General features: G+C 45.3%; 1 protein-coding gene across 1 annotated transcript in view; it reads left to right on the top strand.

Annotated features, from left to right (window-relative positions):
• The first annotated feature begins 253 nt into the window (after window positions 1–253).
• LOC142317132 (uncharacterized) overlaps window positions 254–26,727 on the top strand; it is a 566,806-nt gene continuing 540,332 nt past the window's right edge. The window contains exons 1-2 of the mRNA XM_075353156.1: window positions 254–271; window positions 21,620–21,799. Coding sequence (XP_075209271.1) covers window positions 21,638–21,799 — 162 coding nt within the window. The 5' untranslated portion in view covers window positions 254–271; window positions 21,620–21,637. The remainder of the gene's footprint in view (window positions 272–21,619; window positions 21,800–26,727) is intronic.

The following is a 26,727-nucleotide window of genomic DNA, read 5'->3' as shown; positions in this document are numbered from 1 at the left end:
GCGGTGCCCCTCCCGCTCCTCAGGTCCTTCTCCTCTCGTCCTAAACAAAGTATCAAACAATGGATTAGTTTCCACAAACAAGCGACAACCGTCCTCGTACTGCGTGCAGCCAATCACAGAGCGCCTGCTACAAGAGACAGTAAAGGGGACAGATGTTACCTGCACGCTAATTGGTCAGTGTCTCCAGGGAGCTGTGTGTGGGCGGGATGAGAAGTTCAGAGCGGCTTCTGTGGTCATTCAGCGGTTACTCAGCGTCTGTACAACCTGCAAGGTAAAAGTGTGATATACATCCGTGCACCAGCACCCTGTATATAATATATAATACCTGTGCACCAGCACCCTGTGTATAATGTATAATACCTGTGCACCAGCGCCCTGTATATAATGTATAATACCTGTGCACCAGCGCCCTGTATATAATATATAATACCTGTGCACCAGCACCCTGTATATAATGTATAATACCTGTGCACCAGCACCCTGTATATAATGTATAATACCTGTGCACCAGCACCCTGTATATAATGTATAATACCTGTGCACCAGCGCCCTGTATATAATGTATAATACCTGTGCACCAGCGCCCTGTATATAATGTATAATACCTGTGCACCAGCGCCCTGTATATAATGTATAATACCTGTGCACCAGCGCCCTGTATATAATGTATAATACCTGTGCACCAGCACCCTGTATATAATATATAATACCTGTGCACCAGCACCCTGTGTATAATGTATAATACCTGTGCACCAGCACCCTGTATATAATGTATAATACCTGTGCACCAGCGCCCTGTATATAATGTATAATACCTGTGCACCAGCGCCCTGTATATAATGTATAATACCTGTGCACCAGCGCCCTGTATATAATGTATAATACCTGTGCACCAGCGCCCTGTATATAATGTATAATACCTGTGCACCAGCACCCTGTATATAATATATAATACCTGTGCACCAGCACCCTGTATATAATATATAATACCTGTGCACCAGCACCCTGTATATAATGTATAATACCTGTGCACCAGCGCCCTGTATATAATGTATAATACCTGTGCACCAGCACCCTGTATATAATATATAATACCTGTGCACCAGCACCCTGTATATAATATATAATACCTGTGCACCAGCACCCTGTGTATAATGTATAATACCTGTGCACCAGCACCCTGTATATAATGTATAATACCTGTGCACCAGCGCCCTGTATATAATGTATAATACCTGTGCACCAGCGCCCTGTATATAATGTATAATACCTGTGCACCAGCGCCCTGTATATAATGTATAATACCTGTGCACCAGCACCCTGTATATAATGTATAATACCTGTGCACCAGCGCCCTGTATATAATGTATAATACCTGTGCACCAGCGCCCTGTATATAATGTATAATACCTGTGCACCAGCGCCCTGTATATAATGTATAATACCTGTGCACCAGCGCCCTGTATATAATGTATAATACCTGTGCACCAGCACCCTGTATATAATATATAATACCTGTGCACCAGCACCCTGTATATAATATATAATACCTGTGCACCAGCACCCTGTATATAATGTATAATACCTGTGCACCAGCGCCCTGTATATAATGTATAATACCTGTGCACCAGCACCCTGTATATAATATATAATACCTGTGCACCAGCACCCTGTATATAATGTATAATACCTGTGCACCAGCACCCTGTATATAATGTATAATACCTGTGCACCAGCACCCTGTATATAATATATAATACCTGTGCACCAGCACCCTGTATATAATGTATAATACCTGTGCACCAGCACCCTGTATATAATGTATAATACCTGTGCACCAGCACCCTGTATATAATGTAAATACCTGTGCACCAGCACCCTGTATATAATGTATAATACCTGTGCACCAGCACCCTGTATATAATGTATAATACCTGTGCACCAGCACCCTGTATATAATGTATAATACCTGTGCACCAGCACCCTGTATATAATGTATAATACCTGTGCACCAGCACCCTGTATATAATGTATAATACCTGTGCACCAGCACCCTGTATATAATATATAATACCTGTGCACCAGCACCCTGTATATAATGTATAATACCTGTGCACCAGCGCCCTGTATATAATGTATAATACCTGTGCACCAGCACCCTGTATATAATGTATAATACCTGTGCACCAGCACCCTGTATATAATATATAATACCTGTGCACCAGCACCCTGTATATAATGTATAATACCTGTGCACCAGCACCCTGTATATAATATATAATACCTGTGCACCAGCACCCTGTATATAATGTATAATACCTGTGCACCAGCACCCTGTATATAATATATAATACCTGTGCACCAGCACCCTGTATATAATGTATAATACCTGTGCACCAGCACCCTGTATATAATATATAATACCTGTGCACCAGCACCCTGTATATAATGTATAATACCTGTGCACCAGCACCCTGTATATAATATATAATACCTGTGCACCAGCACCCTGTATATAATGTATAATACCTGTGCACCAGCACCCTGTATATAATATATAATACCTGTGCACCAGCACCCTGTATATAATGTATAATACCTGTGCACCAGCACCCTGTATATAATATATAATACCTGTGCACCAGCACCCTGTATATAATGTATAATACCTGTGCACCAGCACCCTGTATATAATATATAATACCTGTGCACCAGCACCCTGTATATAATGTATAATACCTGTGCACCAGCACCCTGTGTATAATGTATAATACCTGTGCACCAGCGCCCTGTATATATGTATAATACCTGTGCACCAGCGCCCTGTATATATGTATAATACCTGTGCACCAGCGCCCTGTATATAATGTATAATACCTGTGCACCAGCGCCCTGTATATATGTATAATACCTGTGCACCAGCGCCCTGTATATATGTATAATACCTGTGCACCAGCACCCTGTATATAATGTATAATACCTGTGCACCAGCGCCCTGTATATATGTATAATACCTGTGCACCAGCGCCCTGTATATAATGTATAATACCTGTGCACCAGCGCCCTGTATATAATGTATAATACCTGTGCACCAGCGCCCTGTATATAATGTATAATACCTGTGCACCAGCGCCCTGTATATAATGTATAATACCTGTGCACCAGCACCCTGTATATATGTATAATACCTGTGCACCAACACCCTGTATATAATGTATAATACCTGTGCACCAGCACCCTGTATATAATGTATAATACCTGTGCTCCAGCACCCTGTATATAATGTATAATACCTGTGCACCAGCACCCTGTATATAATATATAATACCTGTGCACCAGCGCCCTGTATATAATGTATAATACCTGTGCACCAGCGCCCTGTATATAATATATAATACCTGTGCACCAGCGCCCTGTATATAATGTATAATACCTGTGCACCAGCGCCCTGTATATAATGTATAATACCTGTGCACCAGCACCCTGTATATAATGTATAATACCTGTGCACCAGCACCCTGTATATAATGTATAATACCTGTGCACCAGCACCCTGTATATAATGTATAATACCTGTGCACCAACACCCTGTATATAATGTATAATACCTGTGCACCAGCACCCTGTGTATATATATAATACCTGTGTACCAGCACCCTGTATATAATGTATAATACCTGTGCACCAGCACCCTGTATATAATGTATAATACCTGTGCACCAGCACCCTGTATATAATGTATAATACCTGTGCACTAACACCCTGTATATAATGTATAATACCTGTGCACCAGCACCCTGTATATAATGTATAATACCTGTGCACCAGCGCCCTGTATATATGTATAATACCTGTGCACCAGCGCCCTGTATATAATGTATAATACCTGTGCACCAGCGCCCTGTATATAATGTATAATACCTGTGCACCAGCGCCCTGTATATAATGTATAATACCTGTGCACCAGCGCCCTGTATATAATGTATAATACCTGTGCACCAGCACCCTGTATATATGTATAATACCTGTGCACCAACACCCTGTATATAATGTATAATACCTGTGCACCAGCACCCTGTATATAATGTATAATACCTGTGCACCAGCACCCTGTATATAATGTATAATACCTGTGCACCAGCACCCTGTATATAATGTATAATACCTGTGCACCAGCACCCTGTATATAATGTATAATACCTGTGCACCAGCGCCCTGTATATAATGTATAATACCTGTGCACCAGCGCCCTGTATATAATGTATAATACCTGTGCACCAGCGCCCTGTATATAATGCATAATACCTGTGCACCAGCGCCCTGTATATAATGTATAATACCTGTGCACCAGCACCCTGTATATAATGTATAATACCTGTGCACCAGCGCCCTGTATATAATGTATAATACCTGTGCACCAGCACCCTGTGTATAATGTATAATACCTGTGCTCCAGCACCCTGTGTATATGTATAATACCTGTGCACCAGCGCCCTGTATATAATGTATAATACCTGTGCTCCAGCACCCTGTGTATATGTATAATACCTGTGCACCAGCACCCTGTATATAATGTATAATACCTGTGCACCAGCACCCTGTGTATATGTATAATACCTGTGCACCAGCACCCTGTATATAATGTATAATACCTGTGCACCAGCACCCTGTGTATATGTATAATACCTGTGCACCAGCACCCTGTGTATATGTATAATACCTGTGCACCAGCACCCTGTATATATGTATAATATATATGTCCCCCATCCTGGACCCATACTGGTATATATGTCCAACATCCTGGTGTATATGTTCCTCATTTTGGGCCGCATCCTGGTATATATGTCCCTCATCCTGGTATATATGTCCCCCATCCTGGTGTATATGTCCCACATTCTGGATATATATCTCTCATCCTATTTGCTTTGGGTCATTATCCTGCTGGAATACTATGTCAGACTTTTCATACCCGTAGTACTCGAGTGTATGTAGTCACTCATGTTGTAAGATACTCACCTATAGTTCAGTATTGAGACCACCATCTATCCGGGTGAAGTATCCAATACCTTTGGCTGTGAACAACCCCATATCATCGGCCTTCCTCTTAATTTCTCGATCTGTTAGCCCTTGTTTTCCCTTGTTTCTTCCAGATCCATTACCCCATTAGAGCCTAATGTATTGACTTTCGTCGTTATCGCTCAAAATCATTTGTTTCTAAACTTCTACAATCCACTTTTTATACTTTTTTGCAAACTCTAGCTGGCTTCTTATGACAATATTGAATTCGAGGCTTCGTCACCATTTTTCGGGCTTCTATTCCAGACTTGTGTAATGTGCGTTGCACAGTGCTTGTATGTACGTCTACAATTTCACTATTTCGAAGGATACAAGCCACCTCCACCGCTGTCTTTGTCACGCTGGAACTGTTGGACCTTGTGATGAGCTGACCTGTTGACTCCGATATCTTGCCAGGATATACACCTTTTGGCTTTTGAATAGACAGACTTCATTTATTATACTTCCAACCTCATGGCACTCACTCGATGCAGTTCAGCAATTTTCTTGGCCAAGAGTCCCCTATCAATGAACGAAATGATACTATTTCTCATTTTTTTGGGAAATCTTATTCATGGCTGCTCTTCGATTCGAACCAATGATCTTTCACTTGGGAATTAACCTAATAACACACTGAGCTTTAGGAGATGTGAGAATAGGTTGTAATTTGTAATTTACAGGAAGAAAAAGATTTTTCAAACACCACGAGCAAAACTGTAACAATGCAGTGACCTGACAAAAATCTGCATAACTAATCATATGCTAAAAAATTGGAAGTCAAATTTATGTATGAGATAGCCAAAATGACTGTGTATAAAATGAAAGTAGTCTCACGCAAAACTGTAATGGCTGGAGAGATATGGAGCTTGAAAGTCAAAAGTTCAAAACAATGTTACCCTGTTGCTTGTCAGTGTATATGTCCCCCATCCTGGTGTATATGTCCCCCATCCTGGTGTATATGTCACCTATCCTGGGCCCATCCTGGTATAGATGTCCCCCACCAACTTGGTATATATGTCTCCTATTATACCGCTTTTTTTTTAAAACATAAAAAATAAATAATTCTACTCACCTCCCCCCTCTTCTGATGCCAGCCACTGACTGCTCCGTGTAAGCAATGGGCAGCACATTCCATCACTACCATGCACCCACATTTGCACGCCAACATCAGCTGTCGACTAATGCAAAATGAATATACACTGCACCACACACCAATAATCCTGCACACATCTAGGCACTGGCATCAGTGATAGTAAAGATCTTCTCAGTCATTTACTATTATTGACATTAGTGCCGAAAAGTGGGTGAGATTCTGAGCGTGAGAAGCAGTGAATATTCATTTTCTTTAATAGTGGACACACGTGATCGCTCCAGTGTTGCCACCACTGGCTTCCTCAGCTTCAACCCTGCAGCTGCCTCCTGTGACCCCGCTCCACCACTGCACCCCCCACAGTGAGCCAGGTACATTTCGTACTATAAGACGCACCCCCACTTCCCTCCCAAATTCGGGAAAGAAAAAGTGCATCTTATAGAAGTGCATCTCAATAAATGAATTAGAATATCATCAAAAAGTTAATTTATTTCAGCAATTCAATACAAAAAGGGAAACATATATAGAGTCATTACACACAGAGTGATCTATTCTTATATGTTATATAGAGTCATTACACACAGAGTGATCTATTCCTATATATTATATAGAGTCATTACACACAGAGTGATATATTCCTATATGTTATATAGAGTCATTACACACAGTGGTCTATTCCTATATGTTATATAGAGTCATTACACACAGAGTGATCTATTTATATATATATTATATAGAGTCATTACACACAGAGTGTCTATTTCAAGTGTTTGTTTCTGCTAATGTTGATGATTATGGCTTACAGCCAATGAAAACCCAAAAGCCATTATCTCAGAAAGTTAGAATATTATATAAGACCAACTGAAAAAATGATTTTAAACTCAGAAATGTTGGCACCTTCTGAAAACTCTGCACAGTAAATGCCTCAATACTTGGTCGGGGCACTTTTTGCAGGGAGGCGATCAGCCTGTGGCACTGCTGAGGTGTTATGGAAAACCAGGTTGCTTTGATAGTAGCCTTCAGTTCGTCTGTATTGTTGGGTCTGGTGTCTCTAATTTTCCTCTTGACAATACCCTATATATTCTCTATGGGGTTTAGGTTGGGCAAGTTTGCTGGCCAATCAAGCACAGTGATGCTGTGATTATTAAACCAGGTATTGGTACTTTTGGCATTGTGGACAGGTGCCAAGTCCTGCTGGAAAAGGAAATTTCCATCTCCAAAAAACTTATTGGCAGAAGGAAGCATGAAGTACTGTAACATTTCCTGGTAGACGGCTGCGCTGACTTTGGTCTTGATAAAACACAGTGGCCTACACCAGCAGATGACATGGCTCCCCAAACCATCCCCAAACCATCACTGATTGTGGAAACTTCACACTAGACCTCAAGCAGCTTGGATTGTGGCCTCTCCACTTCCTCCAGACTCTGGGACCGTGATTTCGAAATGAAATGCAAAACTTTCATTCATCTGAAAAAACACCTTGGACCATTGTGCAACAGTCCAGTTCTTTTTCTCCTTGGCACAGGTAAGACGCTTCTGGTGTTGTCTATTGGTCATGAGTGGCATGATGCAAGGAATGTGACAGTTGTAGCCCATGTCCTGGATACGTCTGTGGGTGGTGGCTCTTGGAGAACTAACTCTAGCAGCAGTTCACTGCTTGTGAATCTCCCCCAAATTTTTGAATGGCTTTGTCTTAACAATCCTATCAAGGCTGCGGTTATCCCGGTTGGCTGTGCACCTTTTTCTACCACACTTTTCCCTTCCACTCAAGTTACCATTACTATGCTTGGATACAGCACTCTGAACAGCCAGCTTCTTTAGCAATGACCTTTTGTGGCTTACCCTCCTTGTGGAGTGTGTCAATGACTGACTTATGGACATCTGTCAAGTCAGCAGTCCTCCCCAGGATTGTGTAGCCTACTGAACCAGACTAAGGGACCATTTTAAATGCCTAGGAAGTCTTTGTAGGTGTTCTGTGGTAATTATTCTAATTTTCTGAGATGACTTTTGGGTTTTCATTGGCTGTAAGCCGTAATCATCAACATTAACAGAAATAGACACTTGAAATAGATCCCTCTGTGTGTAATGACTCTATGTAATATATACATTTCCCTTTTTGTATTGCATTACTGAAATAAATTAGGTATTTGATGATATTCTAATTTATTGAGATGCACTTGTAGTTCTAAAAATAGGGCACTTCTTTTAACAGCTTTGTAAGTTGGTTTTGTATTGCAGTGAATATGTTGATTCTTTTTAACAATTAGTTAGTTCTTTTAGAGGCTGGTTACAGTGTGTACCCTCCTGAAAAAAATGTTTGTACATACCCTAACCCTCACAAGTTGTTACCTATATCTCCATATGAGAAGCATGCAAACTACGGAGCAGTTTTGAGATGCGGCCGGTTCTTTTCTTCTTCTTTAATGCATTACTTTTTAGATATTTGCTAATCTATTTGCTTTAAATAACGCATCACTTAGTAATCTCTGAGAGTCCCTTTATATTAATACACATTTCCTGTGTCTTGTTATTGCAAATAAACCTGTGTTATTTTGGTCCTTTCAGCCTGCAAACGAGGCATTCTTCTTCAGTCACTGTAATTACATTTTAAAGATAAACCGCAGCTTTTTAACATGGCGACATTTGCTTAAACTCCCCAGAGACAGGCAGACGATTGCTAAGGGTACTTTCACACATCCGGATTTTTGCTCTGCGGCACAATACGGCGTTCTGCAGAAAAACCGCAACCGGCTTTTGTAACGCCGATTGCGGTTTTTTTTTGCATTGACTTACATTAGTGCCGCATTGTGCCGTAGGGGCTTGCGTTCGGTCCGGTTTTTGCCGCATGCGGCAGATTTAGCCGATGCGGCGGCCGGATCGAACGTACCCTGCAACGTTTTTTGCTCCGGCAAAAAACACCGCATCGCGCCGCATCCGGCCGCTGCGGCGCATTTTTCAATGCATCCCTATGGAGGCCGGATGCGGCGCGATGCGGAAAAAACCGCATCCGGTCGCCGCATGCGGTATTTTCCACTGCGCATGCTCAGTAGCATGCCGCAACCGGAAAAAACCGGACCGGCCGCATGTAAAAACTGATGCAAAGGATGCGGTGTTTTCACCGCATCCGTTGCATAGTTTTCACAGCCGGATTGAGCCGCAGGGCTCAAACCGGATGTGTGAAAGTAGCCTTGTGTCTTGGTAATGAGCACTTATAGTTGTTGTTTAATTTTTGTTTTATTTTTTTATAGGAATTTAGAGAAGTTTGGAAATGTTAATATAAATATATTTTATACTCTATCAATCTAAGGCCCCTATTTATCAACACATCTGAGATTTACAGTACATTTGTTATGACTAATTATTTGCCTTTCATGAAGGATTTGGAGTGCGGAAAAAAAGAGGAGCTGGAGTGCGGAGAAATAGAGGAGCTGGAGTGCGTAGAAATTGTGGAGCTGGAGTGCAGAGAAATAGAGGAGCTGGAGTGTGGAGAAATAGAGGAACTGGAGTGCGGAGAAATAGAGGAGCTGGAGTGCGTAGAAATTGTGGAGCTGGAGTGCAGAGAAATAGAGGAGCTGGAGTGCGGAGAAATAGAGGAGCTGGAGTGCGGAGAAATAGAGGAGCTGGAGTGCGGAGAAATAGAGGAGCTGGAGTGCGGAGAAATAGAGGAGCTGGAGTGCGGAGAAATAGAGGAGCTGGAGTGCAGAGAAATAGAGGAGCTGGTGTGCGGAGAAATAGAGGAGCTGGAGTGCGGAGAAATAGAGGAGCTGGAGTGCGGAGAAATAGAGGAGCTGGAGTGCAGAGAAATAGAGGAGCTGGAGTGCGGAGAAATAGAGGAGCTGCAGTGCGGAGAAATAGAGGAGCTGGAGTGCAGAGAAATAGGGGAGCTGGAGTGCAGAGAAATAGAGGAGCTGGAGTGCGGAGAAATAGAGGAGCTGGAGTGCAGAGAAATAGAGGAGCTGGAGTGCGGAGAAATAGAGGAGCTGCAGTGCGGAGAAATAGAGGAGCTGGAGTGCAGAGAAATAGGGGAGCTGGAGTGCGGAGAAATAGAGGAGCTGGAGTGCGGAGAAATAGAGGAGCTGGAGTGCGAAGAAATAGAGGAGCTGGAGTCGGAACTTTGATTTACTGACTGCACAGCCCTCGTGCTCGGAGGTTACACAACCTTGTGCAGTATCTCCCCTGTCTGATTGACAGGTCAGTGGCTGTGTAAAAGAGCAAATGACCCGTCAATCAGCCAGGGAAGGGTGTTCCTAGGTAGCTAAATGCAGCGCAAGGCTGAGAATCTAGAAGAGTGTTGACTTATCCAAACAGTATTTCAAAATGTGATTTCTCACTACTGAAGCAGCACCTGTGGATCATAAAGGGATTGAATGGCTTATGTCTTAAAGGGCTACATAATCATATTAAATGAAGAAAAAACAAAAAGCCAGCACTAAATGTGCACTTCAGCACTAAAAATTCCAAACTGTACTTATAAAAATTTTGAGATTTTTGGCAAAAAATTGCAATTTCTTGAGCTACCCCGCCACGTCATGGCAAATCTCATTTGGGGCAGTCCTACACTGAAATATTTTTATAAAATGTGCCATTCGGCCTCACATATGAATAGTAGAACTGCTCTTAGCAGCACTCACCTGGTCTATTTCAATCCCGTACCCATGACTGAGTCATGGCTGTGGGCGGGACAGGTCCAAGCAAATGCTGCATGAAGTAAATAGCCTGTGGACAGGGCCTGATGACTGAATGTGAACAGTCACCAACCGCCAAAATCTAGACAGGTGGAATACATCCCAAATTGGGGTGCATAGCAAGGTGGGGGTCAGCCACCGGCCAATTCAATGAAGAAAAATCATATTAAAGCCAAGAAAATAAAAACATTAGTGTTACAAACTGGAAAGGATCTTACAATCTTACTAGACAGGTGATGTGGTTAAAAGCCACACAAGCATCCATTTAAACCTTAAAGAAAACCTGTCAGGTCCCTTATGCATTCTAACCTAGTAGCAGGGTGATGTGTGGCCTAGAAACCCCTTCCTACCCATCCCTGTGTTGTAATATTGTGTAATATGAATGTATAAAAATATTTTTTATTACTTATGTGTTCCGTATGTAAATGAGCAGGGGCTCTAGTCCCCCACACGTCGCAACGCCCTGTGGGCGTTTGCATGTTTTCTGTGGTATTACACTCCTGTTGGCAGGGGTGGGATTCAGCCAGTTCTGTCCAGTTCTGGAGAACCAGTTGTTAAAATAGCTGGTTCCCAGAACCGGCAAGAAACAGCTGCGGCGACCCGGTTCCCTGTATTTATTTGTGTTACTGTCTCTTTAAGACACTGACACAAATGAATGCCCGCACCTCCGCGCTGCACTTCCGGGTACAGTAGAGCCTGTCTGCTCCCTGACCCAGCGTGCAGCGACGCACTGACGATACAGATTTCACGGCAGCGGGGGGAGGTAGCTCCTCCTACTGCCGTCTGTCAGCGTCAGCGTGCAGAGACAAGCCGCGGAGGAGGACAGAGGACAGAGGAGAAGCTGCCGGTGCTTGCAGCAGGTAAGCGCTCAGTGAGCCGAAGATGCAGGGAGAGGAGCCGCATAAAATGGCAGCTATATGTGGCTATATGGGGAGAGGCCACATAAGATGGGAGCGCTATATGGGGAGAGGAGACCACATAAGGTGGGAGCGCTATATGGGGAGAGGCCACATAAGGTGGGAGCTATATGTGGAGAGGCCACATAAGGTGGGGGCGCTATATGGGGAGAGGGGCCACATAAGATGGGAACTATATGGGGAGAGGCCACATAAGATGGGAGCCATATGGGGAGAGGGGCCACATAAGGTGGGAGCGCTATATGGGGAGAGGGGCCACATAAGATGGGAGCTATATGGGGAGAGGGGCCACATAAGGTGGGAGCACTATATGGGGAGAGGGGCCACATAAGATGGGAGCTATATGGGTAGAGGCCACATAAGGTGGGAGCGCTATATGGGGAGAGGGGCCACATAAGATGGGAACTATATGGGGAGAGGCCACATAAGATGGGAGCCATATGGGGAGAGGGGCCACATAAGGTGGGAGCGCTATATGGGCAGAGGGGCCACATAAGATGGGAGCTATACGGGAAAAGGAGCCATATGGGACAGGATCTGCAGGGGAAAAGGAGCACATGGGATGAGATCTGCAGGGGAAAGAGGCCATGATGGGATGGGATCTGCAGGGGGAAAGAGGCCATGATTGGATGGGATCTGCAGGGGGAAAGAGGCCATGATGGGATGGGATTTGCAGGGGAAAAGAGGCCATGATGGGATTGGATTTGCAGGGGAAAGAGGCCATGATGGGATGGGATCTGTAGGGGGAAAGAGGCCATGATGGGATAGGATCTGCAGGGGAAAGAGGCCATGATGGGATGGGATCTGTCCTGGGAAAGAGGTCATAATGGGATGGGATCTGTAGGGGGAAAGAGGCCATGATGGGATAGGATCTGCAGGGGAAAGAGGCCATGATGGGATGGGATCTGCACTAGGAAAGAGGCCATGATGGGATGGAATCTGTAGGGGGAAAGAGGCCATGATGGGATGGGATCTGTAGGGGGAAAGAGGCCATGATGGGATGGGATCTGCAAGGGAAAGAGACCATGATGGGATGGGATCTGCAGGGGAAAGGAGCCACAAGGGATGAGATCGGTATGGGGAAGGTCGCCCATTCCAATTTTAGCAGGGCTCCTTTAGTAATATTTTTTAAAAACTGTAGAAAAATCATTTAATACAATATGACTGACAGCGACGGGAACTACTGGTGCTGGACAGGAGAGTGACGGTAGAGGAGGGGAAGGAGATTTTACTTTAAATTACTTGTATTTTTTGGTTGAGGAAAATGCGTGAAAATGGGTGTGGCTAACAAAATGGGTGTGGTTACATAATGGGTGTGGTTTTCAAATAGGCGAGGTTTACAGAGAACCTGTTGTTAAAAATTTAAATCCCACCCCTGCCTGTGGGCGTGATACCATGGATTTACATGAGCAATATCTCCGTCGCTCCTTGACATCCTGCGCGTGCGCACTTACCATTCCCGCAGCCTTGTTATCCGGGTGCTTGCTTCTCGGCCTCAGACGCGCACTGCTCATGGTCAGAAGACTCCCGCGGTTCCGATCATGCGCTGTCTCGGCTGTTTACCTGCCGGCTTCAAATGCGCTCTGCGCATGACCAGAACCGCAGGAGTTTTCTGAGCATGCACAGTGTGTGTCTGAAGTCGAGAAGCAAGCACCGGGATAACAAGGCTGTGGGAATGGTAAGCGCACACGCGCGGGATCTCAAGGAACTGACACGGACTTCGCTCATGTAAATCCATGGTATCACACCCATAGGGGCGTGATACCATGTAAAACATGCAAACACCCACAGGGCGATGCAATGCCCAGGGGGCTAGAGACCCTTCTTATTTACATAGGGAACATGTAAGTAATAAAACATATTTTTTGTGTAAATCAGATAATAAAACATTTTTATACATTCATATTACACAGTATTACAACACACGGATGGATAGGAAGGGGTTACTAGGCCACACATCACCCTGCTTCTAGGTTAGAATGCATATGGAACCTGACAGGTTCCCATTAGGCTATGTGCACACATTGCATGTTTGATGCATTTTTGGGTGCAGTTTTGTCACAAAACTTCGTGCCTACCCTTATGCCAGCAAAGTCAGAGAGAATTCTGAAGTGTTGTGCACATATTTCTTATTTTTCCCTTGCAGATTTGGTGCAGAAAATAAACTGCAGCGTGTCAATTCTTTCAACGTGCTTGTCAGGGTTTTTCCACCCCAAATTCATGGAAAAAATCTATGCAAAAAACACACCAAAAACGCACATCTTTACTGCCAAGAGATGCAGATTTGGTGCCAAAATTTCTGCAACCAAAAACTCAGCATGTGCACATAGCCTAAAGAAAGGCTGCCAGCATGAATTGACTGATCAAACCACGCACAACACTTTGTAGGGGATATAGCCCTAATAATAATGAGATCTTTTATTGTCCAAATCTGCTGCTGCATTTGCCAGAAATGGTTCTTTATTTAAATATGCTAATGAGGCCTATCGTGTACTTTGGGCAAGGCTGAGCAATCACACATCTTATCACCTATTTGTTCAGCAACTATCTCTGCCTCCTCTTCTTTGATTGACAGCTTTGGCTTTACAGGAGAGCAGAGATACATGGAAACAGATGGAAAGGTGCACTGAACTGCCAATGCCAAAGGCTCACCGAGCACCACATTAGTGTATTTGTGACAAACACCGCAATGAATGTGGACACTGAAAGTATGATTTTCACTAGGCCTATGTCTCTTAAGGCTGCTTTGCACGGTACGACCGATTGTGCAATTTCACAATCGATCATAACCGCCCCCGTCCTTTTTGCGTCACGGGCAAATCGCTGCCCGTGTCGCACAAAGTCGGTAACCCCCGTCACACGTACTTACCTCCCGTCTGACCTTGCTGTGGGCGGCGAACGTCCACTTCCTGGAGTGGGAGGGACGTTCGGCGTCACAGCGACGTCACCCGGCCGCCATCCAATAGAAGCGGAGGGGCGGAGATGAGCGAGACGTAAACATCCCGCCCACCTTCTTCCTTCCACATAGCCGGCGAGAGCCGCGGGTTACAGGTAAGCGATGTTCATCGTTCCCGGGGTGTCACATGGAGCGGCGTGTGCTACCCCGGGAACGATGAACAATTAAATTAAACGATATTATGAAACCTAACGAGCAGTACACGACTCACGATTTGTGAGCGATACTGCGTTGCTAGGAGGTGTCACACAGGCCGGCATCGCCAGTGATGCCGGATGTGCGTCACAAAAACCGTGACCCCGACGATCTATCGCATGATAGATCTTCTGGTGTAAAGCAGCCTTTACAAGGCGCTGTGCTTGGTTTAGAACAGCTAGGGTGCTGTCTGACTCCAATAAAAATCATCATATTCTTTCAATCTGACTGTCGATAGCTTTTAGGGGTACTTTGCACGCTGCGACATCGCTAGCCGATGATAGCGATGCCGAGCGCGATAGTACCCGCCCCTGTCGCACATGCGAAATCTTGTGATAGCTGCCGTAGTGAACATTATCACTACGGCAGCTTCACACGCAATTGCCTGCCCTGTGACGTCTCTCTGGACGGCGACCCGCCTCCTTCCTAAGGGGGCGGGTCGTGCGGCTTCACAGTGACGTCACACGGAAGGCGGCCAATAGAAGCGGAGGGGCGGAGATGAGCGGGACGTAAACATCCTTCCTTCCTCATTGCAGGCGGGACGCAGGTAAGGAGATGTTCCTCGCTCCTGCGGCTTCATACACAGCAATGTGTGCTGCCACAGGAATGAGGAACAACATCGTACCGTCGCTGCAGCGAAATTATGAAAATGACCGACCCTACACAGATCACCGATTTACGACGCTTTTGCGATCGTTTATCGGTGCGTCTAGGCTTTACACGTTGCGACGTCGTTACTGGCGCTGGATGTGCGTCACTTTCGATTTGACCCCGACGACATCGCAGTAGCGATGTCGCAACGTGCAAAGTACCCCTTAGATTTTGCAGATATGACGTGGTTTCCTTAACGGACTCTGTTTTTGGGTAAAATTGCTATTTAGCTGCAAAATTGTGCCACCATAAATCATTGATTTTCAAAACATTTTTATTTGCAACATGTATGCATCAAGGGTTGTTCATCCAGCATCTGGTGTGAAAGTTAAAACAAATATATTTCTTTAATACATATTTAAAAATATTGTTGGCAGAAGCGACAAGTCCAATGTGTTTCAAATAGTGATGAGTGAGCCCAACCGGTAAAGTTCGGGGTTCGTACCGGACACCTAGTTTCTGGTGCTCAAACTTAAACAAGGACTTCTCATGGAAGTCCCAGTTTGGGTGCTATTCGGATGCTGAACAAAGTCTGTTGAGTCTATTGAAAGGCAATCAACAAGCTTTTTAGCATGGAGAAGATTTCTGAACGCTGCTGGGAACATAAAAAAAAAAAAAAATACTTTGGGTTCCCCCTATTTTTGATAACCAGCCAAAGTAAAGCAGACAGCTACGGGCTGGTGTGATCAGGCTGCGAAGGCCCATGGTTATTTGGCCATTCCTAGCCTTAAAATACCAGCCCACAGCCTCCCCAGAAATGGCCAATTAAATTAAATGTGCCAATTCTGGCACTTTGCCTGGCTCTTCCCGATTGCCTTGGTGCATTGGCAATCAGGGTAATATTTTTGGGGTTGTTGTCAGTTTGGAATTCACAACTGGCATCAAGCTCGGGCTAGCAATAGAGAAGTGTCTATCAGACACCCCTATTACTAACCCGTAAGTGTAAAGAAAAAAAAAAAAACACAAGAAAAAATAGTTTATTTCAATAAAGACTCCCCCCACACTCACTTTACTAATTTATTAATTAAAAAAAGCCCTTGAAGTTCCAATGTAAACAATGCTGTAATCTCCCACGACATTCATCGAATCCTATGGAGCCTCGTTTTCAGAATGTTCTCAGAACGAGGCTCAATAGGAGGTCACTCACAGTTAGCGGCAGGCACTGAATTTCTCAAGCTCCTTTACAATTTACACTTCACAAATAGTTACTACTTTTGAGTAGGTATATCACATAAAATACATTTAAACCTACACTTCAGTTTTTTTTTTTCCACCTCTGTTATGGTGCTTTTAAACCCAAGTCCCCTGCCCCTAGCATTATACAAACCTCCACACACTTCACACTTTTTCGGCATCGCTCTAGTCCAATAGCGCCATCTTGTAACTGTAACTTCTGACAGTCAGAGGATACGTCACAGGCACTCAATGCATTTCTATGAGTGCCAGAACGAGGCCAGAACAAGACTCTCATAGAGATGCATCGAGTTGTGACCTCCAGGAAACACTGGAGCTGCTGGCAGGTGGGAAATCACAGGAGACTGATTGAAGTGTCACTGGAAACAGATGAAGACAGCGTTAGGTGAGTATAATGCGGGCGTCACACGGGACGATAAATTGTGCGATCGCATAAGCGATCGCACCCGCCCCCGTCGTTTGTGCGTCACGGGCAATTAGTTGCCCGTGACGCACAAAGTCGTTTACCCCCGTCACACTACTTACCTGCCGGACGACCTCGCTGTGGGCGGCGAACATCCACTTCTTCAAGGGGGAGGGACCTTCGGCGTCACAGCGACGTCACACAGCCGCCGGCCAATAGAAGTGGAGGGGCGGAGATGAGCGGGACGTAAACATCCCGCCCACCTCCTTCCTTCCTCATTGCCGGCGGGACGCAGGTAAGCTGTGTTCGTTGTTCCCGTGGTGTCACACGAAGCGATGTGTGCTGCCACGGGAACGACGAACAACCGGAGCACAGAAGGAGGAACGACTTTTTGAAAATGAACGACGTGTCAATGAGCAACGATATGGTGAGTATTTTTGCTCATTCACAGTCATTCCGAGGTGTCACACGGTACGATATATCAAACGATGCCGGATGTGCGTCACTAACGACGTGACCCCGACGACATATTGCCCGATATATCGTAACGTGGGACGCCCGCATTAGACAGAGGAAAAAAAATGTAAAAAATGGAAACGCCCCCAAATTTTTAACTTAAAGGGATATTCCCATCTGTAAGATTATATCCCAATATGTAGTAGGTGTAATAATAATAATATTAGAAAATACCTCCATTTAGAACTTGTATAATTCTCCTGATTAGCTATGTCGCTCCATCATGCACAGGACATTGCACCTTAGGTATCCATGGTTACGTCCACTCGTATACTGACAATTAGTTAGTTGCTTGTGGTAGTAACCATGGATACCTAAGCTGCAATGTCCTGCACATGAGGTAAGAGATATGGCTATATCAGCAGAACTACACTACATTTGTAATTGGAGGTATTTGCTCATATTCTTATTATTACACCTACTACATATTGGGATAGGATCTTGGAGATGGGAATACCCCTTTAATTCAGTTCATGCAGATTCTCTAGTGTTCCTCTTGGTCTTTGTGTACAAGTAGCCAGCATTTAACTTCCGCAACTAATAAGTAGCCACTGCGGTCATGTGTCCTACTTACTGGCACCATAGCTTAGCCCAGAGCATTGATGTCAGTAAAGGCCCTGTCACACACAGAGATAAATCTGCGGCAGATCTGTGGTTGCAGTGAAATTGTGGACAATCAGTGCCAGGTTTGTGGCTGTGTACAAATGGAACAATATGTCCATGATTTCACTGCAACCACAGATCTGCCAAAGATTTATCTCTGTGTGTGACGGGGCCTTAAGGCTGTGTGCACAGGTTGCGTTTTTATTTTGTTTATTTGATGTCTTCTCAGTGCAGTTTTATCACAAACCCTGAAGGGAATCCTGATGCTAGTAAAGTCAATGAGGATCCTGAAGTCTCATGCGCACGTTGAGTATTTTCTCCTTGCAGATTTAAATCTGCAGCATGTCAATTCTTTCAGTGCTTTTGCTGCAGATTTCACCCATTCTATTGAATGGGAAAAATCTGCACCAAAAATGCTTGTCAAAAATTCACCGAAAACATTCTTGCCGCTGCCTTTTTCCTACCAAGAGATGCAGAAATGGTGCAGACATTTTTTCACCAAATCCTAAATGTGTGCACATACCTAAAGGCTGTTATACAACTGCTGCTGGCAGTAAATGGCTGTAGTAACTTTTGTAGAGAATAGGGCGACCACCAGGGCACCTGCAGGAGATTATTATTATTTATTATTAGAGCGCCATTTATTCCTTGGTGCTTTACATGTGAAAAGGGGTACACATAATATGGACAAGTACTATAAACAAAACAAGGCACAGACTGGTACAGGAGGAGAGAGGACCCTGCCCGCTCAGTCTACAAGGGATGGATGAGGATACAGTAGGTGAGGGTAGAGCTGGTCGTGTGGTGCTATAGCGCAGAGGTTCCCAACTCCAGTCCTCAAGGCACACCAACAGTGCAGGTTTTCAGGATCTCCTTAGTTTTGCACAGATGGTAATTTAATCACCTGCACTGGTGATGATTCCAACCCCTGTGCAATACTAAGGCAATCCTGAAAACCTGCACTGTTGGTGTGCCTTGAGGACTGGAGTTGGGAACCTCTGCTATAGCGGACTAAGGTTACTGCAGGTTGCAGTCTTGTTGGAAGAAGTGGATCTTCAGGTTCGTTTTGAAGTTTGTCAAGGTAGGCGAGAGTAAAAAATGTTGTGGCAGAGAGTTCCAGGATATTGGGGAGGCACGGGAGAAATCTTGGATTCGATTGTGGGAAGAGGAGATACAAGGGGAGTAGAGAAGGAGATCTTGTGAGGATCGGAGGTTACGTGCAGGTAGGTGCCGGGAAACTAGGTCCCAGATGTATGGAGGAGACAGCTTGTGGATGGCTTTGTATGTCATTGTTAGGGTTTTGAACTGGAGTCGTTGGGCAATGGGAAGACAGTGACAGGACTCGCAGAGAAGAGAGGCCAGGGAATAGTGGGGGGACAGGTGGATTAGAACAGGAGGTTGCAATAGTCCAGGCAGGAGATAATAAGGGCATGCATTAGTGTTTTTGCTGCTTCTTGGGAAAGGAATGTACAAATCCGAAATTAAAGAAGTAATATCCTTTTATCTATTGTATAGCAACTGTTGCTGTTTGTTTATATTTTTTTAGAAAAATTGGATAAACCCTTTAACATATTATGCATCAGTTTTTGGAAAATGTACCGTATTTTTCGGACCATAAGACGCACTTTTTTTCCCCCAAATGTTGGGGGAAAGTTGGGGGTGCATCTTATGGTCTGACTATAGGGCTGCGGCCGGGAATGAGGGTGCTGCGGTGGAGCGGGTCATCGGGGGCACGAGCAGGCAGCAGCAGCGCCTGCCGTGACCACGTGGGCCCGCTCATTACATATGCACGCCCATCCTCCCGCCCATTTCTCAGCGCAGAAGCTGGCGCTGACAGGTGGGCAGGAGGACGAGCGGGGACGCGCGCATAGTAAAGAGCCGGTCCGCATGATCACCCCTGGCAATTACAGCCTGGAGTAATCATGTGCGGCTGTATTCACTGCCCCCCGCGCATCATCATCATCGCGGGGGGCAGTGAATCAGTGTACTCACCCATCCCCGTGTGTGGAGCCGTCCCCCTGCAGCACGCGATGTCTTCCTGTCTGTGCCGGTCAGCTGATCTGTGCTGATCGCGATGCTGCAGGGGAACGGCTCCACACACACAGGTCAGTGGCGCAGAGAGGAAGATGATCGGTGCTGCAGGGAGTGAGGAAAAGGTGAGTATAACGTTTATTTTTTTTCTCTGTGCTATAGGATACAGGCCATATACCAGGATGGTATATGAGAACGATGGGGGCATATAGCAGGATGGGAGTATATGAGCAGGATGGATGGGGGGGTATATGAACAGGATGGGGGTACATGAACAGGATGGATGGGGGTATATGAGCAGGATGGGAGTATATGAGCAGGATGGATGGGGGAATATGAGCAGGATGGATGGGGGGTATATCAGTAGGATGGAGGTATATGAACAGGATGGGGGAATATGAGCAGGATGGATGGGGGAATATGAGCAGGATGGATGGGGGGTATATGAACAGGATGGGAGAATATGATCAGGATGCTGGCATATGAGCAGGATAGGGGTATATAAGCAGGATGGGGGTATATGAGCAGGATGGGGGTTTATAGCAGGATCATATACAAGGCAGGAGGATCATTACCAGGATGGGGTACCATAGTAAAGAATTTGGGGACATTACCCCCATAACAGTGTCAGCAGCAGATCCTCACCCCATAACAGTGTGTCATGACCACATTTTTTTGCTTAAAGTTTTATTTTCCTATTTTCCTCCTCTAAAACCAGGGTTCGTCTTATAGTCTGGTGCGTCTTTTAGTCCGAAAAATAGTGCTTGGTTAATACAAATCTAATGCAGATATTGCCCGGATCAGACAGTGACATAGGACCGCAGCACCCACGGCCACCTTATCTGCTAGAAGGCCTGGACTGCATAGTGATGTTGGTTCCACAACTTGTATAAAGTGTATAAGTATGTTCAATTAATTTGTGCTTGGAACCCCTTCAAGCCACTTATTATTTGGCTGGACAATCAAATAGAAAGCTATGTCTGCACAAGTAAACACAAATGTGGAAAACAACAAGGAATCCTGCTGACAGGATGAGCCGAATGGTTCTAGTTTGTAATTAATCTGAAACAGAAGCCATAACCGCATCTTCCAGCTACATTTTAGGCAAGCACACAGACAGCCATCATACATTACAGCAGTACACTGCTCGTCCATGCTCGGGGTAGTATGCATGGCTCCCATTTGCTGCCGCTATATTCAGATGCTCTGTCAGACACATGGCTTTGTTAGAATCCAAATACCACAAACTAATTACGATTCTTTTTAGAAACATCTGTTTATAACGTCTTTCACTTCAGTGTATCTGACATCAATGTTTTCCAGCTTAGCGGCAGTGGCATTATGATGAATGGGCTAAACTTGGAAGTTGGAATCCTGAAGTCTGAATTACATAAAAAGGCCAAAGAGATGCAGGCGCTGGAAGCCCAAGTCCAACAGCAGAAAGAAAGCCTACACAGGGCGAGTGACAAACTGAAGGACACAAAGAGAGCTGCGGCAAACAAGGTAATCGCTGCAAGCACACAGTGATTTTGCTCCCTTAAAAAAGTAAAATGGAGCCCCTACATGACCCTGTCCTTCCCGCCAGAACATAGTTCACAACTTGCATTTGGGTTTCAAAACCGCCTGAAGTATCTAATGTTAGAGCTTGTTCCCATCTAGAGACCTGAAGTATCTAATATTACAGCTTTGTCCCCATCTACACCCCTGAAGTATGTAATATTACAGCTTTGTCCCCATCTACACCCCTGAAGTATCTAATATTACAGCTTTGTCCCCATCTAGAGACCTGAAGTATCTAATATTACAGCTTTGTCCCCATCTACACCCCTGAAGTATGTAATATTACAGCTTTGTCCCCATCTACACCCCTGAAGTATCTAATATTACAGCTTTGTCCCCATCTAGAGACCTGAAGTATCTAAGGCTACTTTCACACTTGCGTTGAGCACCATCCGTCACAATGCGTTGTGTGACGCATGTGACGGATGCGTTGTAAATAGTGTGATAATAAAGGCAACGGATTCCTCTGAAATAACGTGTTGCATTCTCTTAGTTTTTAGCTGAGAGAGAGCGAGCCTCCATCATCATCGCATACACGCAGGCACTACCGCCCCCATCATCACTGCACACACGCAGGCACTACCGCCCCCATCATCACTGCACACACCGGCGCTACTGCCCCCATCATCAGCGCGCACACACACTGGCACTACCTCAGTGACATCACCGCTGACAGCGTGATTCACTTCACTTGCTGCGTGGAGCTCACAGTGAGCGGCTGTGTTCTACAGCCGCTCCTGTCAGCTTCATGTAGCAGAGCTGAAAGCGTTGTGCTACCTCTGTGGATTACGTCGGACCTGGAGGGGTATTTGGGGGTTTTAATAAAGTGGTAAAAGAGAGTGGGTTTTTTTGTCTTTTATTCCAAATAAAGGATTTTTTCTTATTTACTTTCACTCACAGGTTAATCATTGGGGGTGTCTCATAGACGCCTGCCATGATTAACTTAGGACTTAGTGGCAGCTATGGGCTGCCATTAACTCCTTATTACCCTGATTGCCACCGCACCAAGGCAGTTCGGGATGAGCCGGGTAGAGTTCCGAGACTGTCGCATCTAATGGATGCTGTAATTCCGGGCGGCTGCTGGCTGATATTTTTAGGCTGGGGGCTCCCCATAATGTGGGGCTCTCCATCTTGAGAATACCAGCCTTCAGCCGTGTGGCTTTATCTTGGCTGGTATCAAAATTTGGGGGGACCGCACATTGTTTATTTTTTATTATTTATTTATTTTACTGCACGATATAGACCCGCCCACCGGCGACTGAGATTGGTTGCAGAGAGACAGCTGTCACTCAGCGTGGGAGCACGTCCGACTGCAATCAGTAATAGGTGCCGGTGGGCGGGGGAAGCAGTGAATACGAGATGGAATAATGAGCGGCCGGCATTTTCAAAGGCAGGAGAAGCCGCCAAAGCAGTGTGACAGCTGTGCAGCGCCGCGTCGGTGATCGGTGAGTATGAGAGAGGGGGTGAGAGGGAGAGACCGACCAACAGAGAGAGAGACCGAGAGAGAGAGACCGACAGAGAGAGGGAGAGACTGACCGACAGACAGACAGAGAGAGCCCAGGAGTGCTTTTAAACGATATAGAACCCTCTGCTGGACATGCTGATCATGCTCAGTAGAACATGACGGAATCCTGCACTGGAATCCGTCGCCAAACGCATGGCGACGGAATCCAGCACCATAGACCTTCATTATGCCTCTTAACGGATCCCAACGGAATCCTGCGGAGTGCGTTTTTTTACAGCAACAAAAAACGTTACATAATGCGTTGCTTCCGCCCGACGGGCACTGATGGTCACTGACAAACAACTGATGCACCGTGGGGCGGATGCAATGCAAGTCCATCCGTTGCAATCTTCCTTTAATAGAAGCCTATGAGGAATAAACGGATTCCTGCAACGGTTACCGTATTTCCTCAAGGCGGCGGATTGCAACGGATGCCGCACAACGCAAGTGTGAAAGTACCCTAACATTACAGCTTTGTCCCCATCTAGAGACCTGAAGTATCTAATGTTACAGTTTTGTCCCTATCTAGAAACCTGAAGTATCTAATGTTACAGTTTTGTTCCCCATCTAAAAAAAATTGAAGTATCTAATGTTACAGCTTTGTCCCCATCTACAAACCTGAAGTATCCAATGTTACAGCTTTGTCCCCATCTAGAAACCTGAAGTATCTAGTGTTACAGCTTTATCCCCATCTAGAAAGCTTTGGCACATTTGCAGTCCAAGATTTAAAGGTTTGAAACAGCTTTTGATATGGGCTGCACCGTGCTGCTGATCAATGATAGCTGAAAACACAAGTTTGAAGTGCATAGCTCCTGCTGGACTGGTGTACAGGTTCAATAGGAAATCTATGCCTCATACTACAGTATGAACAGTACAGTACTACAAAATTTGCAATGCCCTTGTCCTGTTCTTCATCTCTCTGCTGCACTAGTTTTGCTTCTTAGCTCTGTATCCTAAACCTGGGGAGCCTCTGTGCTTGTTTTGCTCACTGGGCCCCATGACATCATGATGAGTATCACTCTACTAGGTGCAATGGTAGGCCGGATGCAAGAATTTGCTATTGAGCCTGTACTGCCACTCTTACAGGAGCTGCACACTTCAGAGTGTTGTTTTGAGAAATCTATGTTGGTCTCAGAATTTGGACTACCACTGATTAGCAGCACTATGCAGCCCACATGAACTTTTTTTTGCAAATGATAGATATGCTCATATCAGTTCATGTGACTAAATTTAGATAATTAAGAAAAGTATTAATTACTGAATGTAAATGGACTGGATACTTTATCAGAAAAATTGGTTGTACTTCCCATGTAAAATGTACAGCTTTGGTCAAACCCATTTTATGAGGATACCCCTGAAGGATAGATAAACTTTGGTAATGTGAATTTGAGGATAATTTCTCCTGTAGAAATAATTGCTATTAGTCATTCTCTTAAAATAAAAATTTCTTCCACAAATGACATTAAATGGAACCTGTCATGTGAAAAAACGCTATGAACATGCAGATATGTGGTTAATCAGAAGGTTAATAATGTTATGAACCTGCTTGGTACTCGTACACAGCCCCGCTTCTGGGAGGAAATTCACTTTGTTCCCCCTGGCAGTGTTCGGCTTTCAGTTTTAGGAGTGGCACCAGCGTGAGATTAGTCAACTCTGTGTGTAATGAAGAGCGACCGTAACCACGACCCTGGTACTCATTGACAGCTGTAATGGGTAAAGTTTTTCTGCACAATATGACTGCCTTAATTTGCCCTTTTTGTTATAAATGTACTGTACGTATTATGGGAACAGTTATTATCTTGGCTTGTAGAGTTGCTATGACCGATACGCTGCTGAAATCCAATTTATTGGCCAGGTCTGTAGACTCTTGACTGCTGAGCAGGAGGCTCACAAATCTCTTAACTTCCAGGATCCCCAGTGCGGCTATCAATTAGCCAGGCTGGTGCAACTGTGGCGCCCCTGAGGGTCCAGTTGCCAAAGAGGTACGGCATCTCAGCCAGAGGTGTGGTACCCCATTCCCGGGTAAGGAAGGGGCATAGGCCATTGTCCACACACCACTGCAGGCCGGGGTTAGAGCAAGATTGCTCCTAAGGGAGAGCACAGCCCCTGAGCCTGGCTAAATGTGGAGTTGTAGGTAGAAGGAGGGGTGGAGAACAGAAGGAGACAAGGAAGTGGACAAGAGTCGAGAGAAGAGAGGGAACGAAGATGGACACGGAGAGGAGTAGTCTATGGAAGAGAAGGAGAAGTCCTGAAGACTGGAGCCGTAGGAGCTTGTTCCAGGACAGGAAGAAAGCAGGAGAGGAACAGAGGGTCCCAGATACATGGCCAGTGAAAGATCCACCTACGGGGCTCGCATCCACATCCGACACACCGGTGTGGAGGGTCTAGACCGCAAGGAGGAACCGATCCCCGACTAAAGGAGAACAAAAAGGCTCAGCTAGCAACCCAGAGGCTGAGGTATCTTTAAGTGCCGAAGCCGCAGCCACACGCAAATCCGCTGAAAAGGTCACCACATAGGGCTTGGGGATAGGGTAGAGGAGCATCCCGAACAAGGCCTGCGGACATCGGCTCAGGGCACTGTGTGTGAGGCGCAGGGCAGGAGGGCGAAGCCAGTGCAGGCAGATGACCAAGGAAAGGGACGGTAGAAAGGGACACTGGATAAAGCCTCCAAATTACCTGGGGATTGACTGGATCACGTTACCACAGAACTCAGCACCCCGAGGGCAGCAATAATATAACTATAACGGTTTCTCTGGGGCCCTGCTCCACCTGTGGGAAGCTGTACCATCATTGCTGCAACACCGCCACAGCGGTCCCATCCAGCAGCGGCAGCCATACATTGCCGAATTCCACAGGTGGTGTCACAACTTATTCCCTGTAAATATGGCTTATTTAAACGACACCGCCAGGGTCAAGGAATCGGGACCTATCCCCATCACCTCCCAACAGAACCGGCCCGGTTCCACGTGCCTCATGGCCCTGGTAGACGTGTCACAACCCCATGTGTGTGTCACGCCGCAGTGATGATATTACGCTATCCTGGCAAATCAAAAGCTGCGGCAAGGATCACAGAAGGTATGAGATTCACAGGCCTCATTTCCAGCGGAAAGAGACAACTGAGCTGGTTGATGGTCTGGAAACACTCAAATTGATCCACCAAACTATATGGATTGCAGTATGAGCAGTGTAGCTGCCTCTTCCCGCCACAGTGGAAGTCTGCCGGTCCTAACTGACAGTATAAACTATACACTTAACATTGTAGGGAATAAAGTCCCTATAACATAACACAATTTTTTGTTCTAATTGCTGCCTCTATTCTGCAGGGAATCAACCCTTTCTGCATAGAATGTGCTTGACATATGGACCG

This window comes from Anomaloglossus baeobatrachus, chromosome 6 (genome assembly GCF_048569485.1).
Source record: "Anomaloglossus baeobatrachus isolate aAnoBae1 chromosome 6, aAnoBae1.hap1, whole genome shotgun sequence".
In the NCBI taxonomy this organism is placed as follows: Eukaryota; Metazoa; Chordata; class Amphibia; order Anura; family Aromobatidae; genus Anomaloglossus; species Anomaloglossus baeobatrachus.
Note: the sequence above shows the minus strand (reverse complement) of the source record. Positions and strands in the feature narration are given on the sequence as shown.